This window comes from Alligator sinensis, unplaced genomic scaffold, assembly GCF_000455745.1.
Source record: "Alligator sinensis unplaced genomic scaffold, ASM45574v1 scaffold610_1, whole genome shotgun sequence".
In the NCBI taxonomy this organism is placed as follows: Eukaryota; Metazoa; Chordata; order Crocodylia; family Alligatoridae; genus Alligator; species Alligator sinensis.
In genome coordinates, this window is record NW_005842348.1 from 301,908 (window position 1) to 310,557 (window position 8,650).

Genomic DNA, 8,650 nt, shown 5'->3' on the forward strand with positions numbered 1-8,650 from the left:
GGTCCCCCAAGAACCATTACTGCACTTCATGGGTGCTGCTGTTGGCCTCACATTTGGCTCATTGATTCCCCTTGTGCTAATGGGAAACTGAAACCAAGGGATGCCTGAGGCCTCAGGAGTCCTAAGTCCCAGTCCCTTGTGTAAAGCAGTGGGATCATCTCCAACTGGAGGTGAACCCAGCACTTCTGATCCTAACAGCCCTTCCAGGTTGACCCAGATTGCTTACCCACTCCTTCCCCAGCTTGGTTATTTGGAAAGAGATGTAAGGGGTTGGCACGTTGGTCCTCGGTGGCCTTCCCTTTGGTCTGGGGGAGCTGCCTAAGCTCCCCCCTGCCTGTGTGAATCCCTGGAACAGTGAAGCAGGGGCTACAGGCTTGCCTGAGAGGGATGGGAGGGAGTGGGACAAGTGAGGGAAGAGAGGAGGGTGCTGCGAGGGGTGGTGAAGAGCACAGGGCTTGAGGGAGGGGAAAGAGACTCAAGGCTGCTCCCTTGGGCAGTGGGGCTGGGTGTAGGATGGAGGGGAGTGTGTGTGTGCATGGGGGGAATCTAAACAGCTCTTGTACACTAAGCCAGTCCCCTCCAGCTGCCCTGCAGTTCCCAGGCAGAAGTGGCCCCAGGAGAGGCTGGCTGTGGAGAGCTGGCTGGCTTCACATCGTTGAGCTCCAGGACAGGTTGAGCCTGGCTGCTAGGGCCCCGGGCAAACCAGCCCTTAGAAGTGGCCTGCAATCCTAGCAGGGAGAGGACCCCTGGACCCGCAGGCTCCAGTACCCCTGCTCCGGTAAGCACAGTCTAGCCCAAAAGAGTCCTTCCTGTTTACAGGGCATCCCCTACCCTCTTCCCTACTCTCCTGCCTCTTTGTATCAGGAACCTGCTCCAAAGGCCTGCACCTGTGGGGTCCTTCATTTCTACCCAGGCTGGCAATAGAGTTACTCAACCCAGCTGAGGTGGAGACCTCCGAATTTCCACCTCACCTTGCTCTGCCTCACTGCAATATACTGCCCATGTCTCCATGCCCCCACATGCCCCTGCTGCCATGGACTGAGCTGTGGTGGGATGAAGAAGCCTGGCATCTGCCAAGTTGCATCTGACCTACTGGCTGGCCAGTGGCTCAGCCTGGTGTATTGGTCAGGCAGAGACAATCCCTGGGAAGCCTGGTTCAGCCCTCCCAGCCTGGGCTCCCACCTCCCCTGGGCTTTCTTGAGAGACTAGTTCTTCCACACAAATGGCTCTCCAGGAGCACAGCTGGTGCCCTCAATGTGGCAATGAGGGGGAACAGGCATGTAGTACCTGGGTAGGGTAGGAGTGTCAGGGGACCCTTGCAGTGGGAAAGGGGCCTGGCTGGTGGGGGCATGGGAAGGAGCAGGGCCTCCATGGGTGGGATGTGTGAGGCCTGGGGCTGCTAGAGGGCCACATGCCCTCCCCTCAAGGGTTTGGAATCCTGGTTTTTATTCTGCACCAGAGCAAAACAGCTCATTGGAAATGGTTCTGGAGAAAGGAAAGACCGTATGTCTACTGCAGCCTGACTCTGGGTCAGGGCCTTTCCCTGTGATGAGGAGACTTGCAGGCCAATCCCTGCTGCAGCTTAGGCAAGACTTGAACCTGGGTCTTTCACCTGCCCATCATGTGCCCTGGGGTCGTGGTAATGGGGGATTGGGAATAAGGCTGTGTGTGTCTGTCTCTGATCAGAAATTCCTTCCTGAATCCAAGGACCCTGCAGAACCCATGTTCTCTGTGACAGAGATGTTATTCAACAGAGAACAAGAGACATGTTGGAGTTTGGGGTTCTTTGACCCACTGTGTTGATGACATCTCTGGGTGACAAGTCCCAAGGGAAGTGAGAGTGTCCCCATCCTAGGGGAGGGAGAGGCACAGGAAGGCTCTGCGGGGATGTGCTGTTAGGGGGCCATCTCAGAGGGAAGAGGTGGAAAGGGCTCCTGGAAGGAGCTGGGCCTGAGGATAACAGCTGGGTGTGGGGAGAGGAGGCTGCTCAGTACACAGCTGGCTGTGGATGGAGAAGATGGATGGGAGTGCTGTCAAGGTGACCCTGGGGTGTGGGGGTGCTGGTGGTGGAGTCTGGCTGTGGCCAGGGACCCAATGGAGCTGCCTGCTCCTTCTTGCTAGCAGAAAGCTTGTCCGGACGCTGTGGTTCCCTTTGTGTTTTCTTTGGCAATCCCCAAAACATTGCAGCCAACTCGGTGACTGTCTGGGCTGCTTTCCCTGGCTCTTCTCAGTGCGCCAGGCTGTGATGTCTGGCTCTAGAGTGAGGTTGGGTCTGGGGTGCGGTGCTGGGTACTGCAGGCCACATTTTGTTGCTGGCATCTGGCAGCGTGACTACCACATTTATTGTGAAGTTTCCATCTCCAGCTATTAACCCATACAGCCGTGGTAGAGCCCAGAGTGGGCAATCAAGCCAGGGCTTGCCTCTGGGACCCAAGGGGCCTGGTTCCCACTGCTCTGTGCATGCTGTCTTACTCTGGGCAACCTGGTGGAGGATCAGCATGGTCAGACAGACCCCTTATAGATTCATAGATGATTCATAGATGTTAGGGTCGGAAGGGACCTCAATAGATCATCAAGTCCGACCCCCTGTTAATCTCTTGTTAACACTGAGGCAGTTTGGCTGCCTTTTTTTCTTTTGGGTGCCCAACTGTGGCTACAGGTGCCTGCCTTCCAGCCAGTTACATCTGATGGCTTTGCAGGGGTGGATCCAGAGGGATGCAGAGGCACACACCCTCAATTTTGGATCACGTTGTGGGAGCAGCAGCCAAGAACTTTTTTTCAAGTCCCCAAAGAAGGTAAGAATCTTCCTTTCTGTTCCCCTTTGTGCTGAGGGGCTCCTCCCCCTCCTCTACCCACTTCTGCCACCATCCTGGCTATGAGGGTGAGGGGGGCTCCAAAGCTTCTCCTGCCCTGCTCCAGCTGGGCTGCACAGGGAGCTGGGCTTAGCCAGGGACAGTGGCAGCGGGAAAGCAGGTTCCTTCTCCCTGCCCAGTTCCTTGGTGTTCCCTGCCAGCCTGGAAGCAGGCTCAGGATAGGGGACCCTTCCTGCCAGTGCTGCTGCCTCTATCCTCACTTGAGCCTGGCTCCCTGTGCAGCCTGGCTGGAGTGGGGCAGGACAAGCTCTGGAGCTTTCCCTGCCCAGGACAGCTGGGGACAGCAGCAAGCAGGACAGCGGGGAAGGGAGGGGAAGGCAGGTGCCACTGAGGAGAGGAAGAGAGGGGATGCTGAGAGCAGGAGGAGAGGATTGCTACCTGGTTTGGGACTTTAAAAAAGTCCATGGCTGCTGCTTCTGTAGCATGGTCTACCCACCCCAGGAGGGAGAGGGAGGTTAGGAGCCAGGGCATAGCCACCTCTGAAGTACTGGTTGCTGTTCCTGCACCCTTTTGTTGCAAAAAAGCATCTTGATGCCTACCTTGCTGGGGTCATCTGACCCCAGCAGTCTTTCCTGCCCAAGTGCAGGGGGGGCTGGACTGGATGATCTAAAAGGTCTCTTCCAACCCCTAATATCTATGAAACTATGAAAATTTGGGATTTGCCTATGGCAGCAAGTGTGTGTGCGTGCAGGATCTTACTATACTTATGAAATGGTTCAGAGACACCCCCTTTTTAAATCCCTTTAAACAGCTGCTTGTACTGGTAACTAAAACAGGAAATTTAAACCTCCCTTTGATTCCCTCTCCTGCTGTTTGTTTACTGCGCATTTCCCCAGGGAGGAGAGTGAAACTCTGCTAGTCAGTTTCACTTTTGTTTCTGGTCAGTTTCACTTTGAGATTCTGCCGCGGTAATATGAGGCTGCTGCTGGATTTGGTTTCTTTGCCCTTCCGGGGAAATGTGTGATACAGGAAATAAGGAAAATCTGGGAAAATTAAATGGGAAAATCTTTGTTTTCATATTAAGATTTGTGACTTTTTCACAGCAAGACACCAGCTGACTCCGGGATCTGCTTGGTTGGTTTCCTTTGCATGTGAGCTCTTTATGGAGAGGAGAGAGATTGAGCAGTTAGAAAGTGGGCTCTAAGGATACTGGAATCAAAACTAGGGGCTTGCTTTGGGAAGACGAGGCTGAAAGGTGAGAGGCTGGTTGAGGTGGGAAGGGTGATTTAGCAGGCTTAAAGGCACTCTTGATAGTTTGATGATGACATTATTGGGTGTCTCATGATAACTGATGTTTATTTTCATCCTGGTGATGCTGGAGAAGAGGCTGAAAACATGACCTAAGTGCCCCAGAAAGGTTCAGTCCAGAAGGCCAACTTAAAAGTTGATTTTATTTCTAGATCTTGTCTTTTGTGACCCAGTCATGGGCTTTTTTTTCTCCCCTATCCTGACTTGCAGTCAGTGAATGCTCAGAGCCGGCAATAGAGTAAATGTAACAAGATGGTGCCTCGGTGTGCAGTGTGCAGTTACCTCATTCCCAAGTCTCTTGCATGGCTGGGTCTTTGTCATAATGTGCTGTGCACTCTGGGTTGCCTCAGTGATGGGATCTGTACGGTGCCTGGTGTGCTGACTGATTTGGGGCTGTCCATACTTAGCACCCCTGATCACTAGGCCATCCTGGGCACCCTGGAAAGAGAGATACCAACAACCAGATGCTGCTTTCAGAAACATTAGCCTTGGCCCCTTGGCTGAGAACATACTGAGACTTGGTGCTAATGCTGAGACTAGAGAAAAGACATGGGTTTGGGCATAGGGACAGCTGGTTTCACTCCCCTGCTGTGCCACAGACCCCTTGTGAAGTCTTGAGTGGGTCACATAGCCCCTCTGTGCCCCATGTCCTGATCTCTACCATGTCACCAGTGGCACTGCCCCAGATCACAGCATGCTAGGAGAAGTGCATGCAATGTTTACTGGGGGCCATGGTAAGTACTTTAAATAGAACCCAGGTGTCTTGACTTAGTCCCAGGCTTTCGGCATTATTATTTCACATGCTGCTCATTGGCAGGGAGCAATAGGACTGTGGCTGTAGAGTGAAGGCAGCCCACTCAGGTGCTGCTAGCTCTGGGCTTGTCAGAACCCTTGTGTGATTTAATTTAATAGGATATAAATGAACATAGTGCTTAGGACTGAATTGCAGCCTGGGACTGGGCTCTTCCTCTACAGGTTAGGGGCAGTGGTAGCTGTAGCAGTTGCTGTTGTTCTCTAGCTCCCTTGTGCCTCACAGCCCCAACTTTGAGCTCAGACCCACTGTGCTTGGTGCTGCACATATGCATAACTGAAATCTCTCCCCAGGGAGCCTCAGCCTAGGAGTCACGAGGGAGCAGGTCAGTCCTCCCACATCCTTTGTGCTGATCAGCATAAGGGCAGATCTGAGCCAGGCCAGAGGGACGGGGGTGGAGGAGTGTGAATTTTTTTTTTGTTTGTACTGAGTGCACAGCCCATTATGAAATTGGTTGAACCTCCCCTGCCCCCTGAAATCATTCTGCTTGATCCAGACTTCTGGCACCTTTTTGAAGGAAAAAGTGCATCCATTGGGGACTTTGGGAAAGGGAAACTGTGGTGTGGCTGTGGGGTTGGGCTGAGATCAGGGGAAGAAACCTGCTGCACCACAGGGCCAGATCTGTCCCTCATGTAACTGCCTGGGAGTCAGTGGCACCTCAGAGGTAGCTGATTTAATGCCTGGTGCCTCTTTTAACTCAGCAGGGCAGGCAGAGCACAGAGGCTGCAGTGAAGTGAACCTCGGCCAGGCCCCCCCCTTGCCCCCCAGAGCACAGCTGCCAGCGGGATGGAAAGGCGGGTCTCCTGTCCCTGCGCTGTGGCAATCTCCTTGAGAGGAGCTGGGTGGAGCCCTGCTGTATAAAACTCACAGTAGACTCCTCAGAGCCAGTTCCTTGTGGCAGGCGGGGGGAGAGGCAGGGTGGGAAGGCTGCCTGAGCACACGCCGGCCAGCTGGGACCTCCACAGCTGTCCCTGGAAGGAGTGCCTGGAAGGAGTGCCGGAGGAAGCCCATTGACTCACAGTACACGGAGCATCCTGTGGCAGACTTGGAAGGAAGAGCCAGGCAGCAGGCCATGCATGTCAGACACTTCTTCCATGCCCTGGCAGCCTGGTGGCTCTGTGGGACTCTCTTGGCCAGCTGTGAGGACACCAAGACCAACATGCCCCGACTCCGCCTGTCTTACAAAGGTAACCGTGACTGTCTCTGGAGGGCTGCTCCTGACATGCCCCCTGCAATTGTGACAGGGCAATTCAACTCTTCCTCTGCACTTAGCGCTTGCTGGGTTATTGGCTTGCATCCGGGCCAGATTGGAGCTGTGGATCAGAACTTGCTGAGCTCTGGAGCCAAATCGAAGCTACCCGGAAGAGGCCCAGACTGATTGCTGTGGGAGGGGGCTGCATGTGAGGAAGGGACTGTGGCACCTGGTGGGGCAATGTTACCAGAATGTGGGGGTGTGTGTGTGAGGGGCAGTGAATGAATGAGGCTGGGGGCAGGAGGTCGTCCTGTGAGTGAGAGCCCGCTTGTAAATTTTATGCAGCCAAAGCCCCATCTCCCCGTAGTTACGCTGAGAGCCCCAGAGGTCAGAGCAGGGGTATTGGCAATTCACACCCCCAAGGGAAGTGAAGGGGTTATGTTCACCTGAGACTTTCCACATGCCCCGGTATGTTCCCTTGCCTGCGTGTACTCAACGGATCACGTGCCACGACCCTCAGTGCCCGTGTGTGCCATGCTCCGCACCTCCAGGGCTGGGTGCTGTGGAGCACAAGGAAGTGGGTAGGATTTAAAATGAACTGGGCTGGCTGGGCTCTGTGCTTCCCTTCCTTCCCTATCCCTATGTTCACATCCCCTGCAGGCACTGGCAATGGTTGGGCTGGGGCCAGTGGTGCCTCCCTCCTTACCCCACAAGATGTCAGGCAGGGCATTCCATTTCTACCACTCGAGCTGTGCCCTGAGCGCAGTTGTCCGCACGGGCAGAGCGGGTGTGTGGCCAAGCTGCTGGTCTCTGCAGGATGTCTCCTAGGCTCCATGCCCCACAGAGGTGAAACAGTTCCTAGATCAGCAACTGAACCTGAAATGCCTAGAAGGGATTCCCCACAACCTCACTGCCACCAACCCTGCTCCCTCCTCATCTGTCCTCTCTGGGATCCCCTGGGTGATTTTACACTATGTAGTAACCAGCTTGCAGTACTCTGGGCTTCAGTGCATCATTTCGGATGCTGCCTCGCTGGTGTGTATGGACTGGGATGGGATAGTATAGGATAGTGGTTTTCAACCTATGGTCTGCAGACCCCTAGGGGTTCATAGACTGTCTGAGGGGTCTGCAAAAGATGACTATGATCAAGCAAAAATATGTGAATGCCCACACTTACCGTTCAAAGGGGTCCACACCTCCATTTTTTTTAGGGGTCCGCAAATGGAAAAAGGTTGAAAACCACTATTATAGGACACCCTTGGCTCTGGTCCCGACTCCCCTGGCTGCCACCAGCACCCCCTTGTGACCAGCGTTGGATACTGCAGCACAATCTCATCAGCCTTTTGCTACCCCCTCTCCAGAAAAAGGCAGTGCTGAATGCTGACCTGTGGCCTGGGCAGGAGTCCCCTAATCCCACTGAGACTCAGCCTCTGTCCTGATGCTTCTCACACCAGCTGCTACTGGGCACAAGAATGGCATGCATCGGTCACAGCAGGTGAAGCACCAGAGCCAGGCAAAATGTTCCCCACATCCAGGAGCTTTGTCCCTAGCAGTTGAGGTTGCACTGAATTTGTACCTGAGAAGTTACTGGCCAGGCTGGAAGTGCCCAAGGGCAGCCCCTGCCAGAGAGTCTGGCACATTGCCTGGGCTGGAGCCAGGAGCAGCACAGAGGCAACACAAGGGGGGCAGAAAAGGTTATGAGTGCTTGGAAAAGGCTTAGGGAGGGGTTCCCAGACAGAGGCTCAGGCTGGATCTTACCATCTTCACTCAGCCTTCGTAGCTCTACCCCTAGCCCCATCAGCCCTCGCGTGGTCTCCTGGTTGGGGGTAGCTGGATCTGCACGGTGCTGTGGAAGGGGCAGGCCTGGGGCTACAGCACCATTCCCCTGTGCTGAAGCTTGGCTGGGGGAGGTCCTGCTGCCTTGGACAGAGCATGTCTAGAAAGCTTGTGGGCACCCAACAGGGCTGTTCCCCCAACCACAAGAAAGCTGATGAGGGGCAAGTCACTGCTGGGAGGGCAGTGGATGCAGAAAGACAAGAGCTGACTTTGCCAGCTCCAGCCTCACACTTCCCCCTCCTCCCTGGACAGATGTCTCCCTGGTTTTGGCTCAAGCCAAGTGAATCCTGTGGCTAATGAGAGCCCCAGCACTGGGGAGGCAACGCTTGTATGCATGGTGATTTGCTGCCTCAGATCTGGATGTTGTGGGAGTGGGACTTGGCCTTTGGCTCTGAGCTCTGTGGCCAGGAGAGGAGGTCAAGGCCTCTCCTTAGGTGGCCACTCATGTAGATTCAAGACACAAAGGAGGAGGGAGGTAGCTTCCCCTGGAAACCAAATAGACATAGCCTGTGTGGGGAGCACATGGGAATAATCTGTAGGAGCTGCAGGTCCTTTGAACCCAGCTCCATCCCTCAAGGTGCCAGTGACAGGAACTTTCTCCTGCCCCACATGGTGCAGTGGGGCAGCTAGGACCAGAATTGCCACACTCCAGCCCTGGTCCCAGCCCTTGGGGGGGGGGGGGGGGGCGTG

General features: G+C 54.8%; 1 protein-coding gene across 2 annotated transcripts in view; it reads left to right on the plus strand.

The window, feature by feature from the left end:
• Positions 1–5,813: 5,813 nt before the first annotated feature.
• Positions 5,814–8,650, plus strand: part of SEMA3G (semaphorin 3G) — a 63,203-nt gene continuing 60,366 nt past the window's right edge. For both annotated transcript variants that reach the window (XM_025210424.1, XM_014522415.2), the window contains exon 1: positions 5,814–6,119. In XM_025210424.1, the coding sequence (XP_025066209.1) occupies positions 6,005–6,119 (115 nt within the window). In that variant the 5' untranslated portion in view covers positions 5,814–6,004. The remainder of the gene's footprint in view (positions 6,120–8,650) is intronic.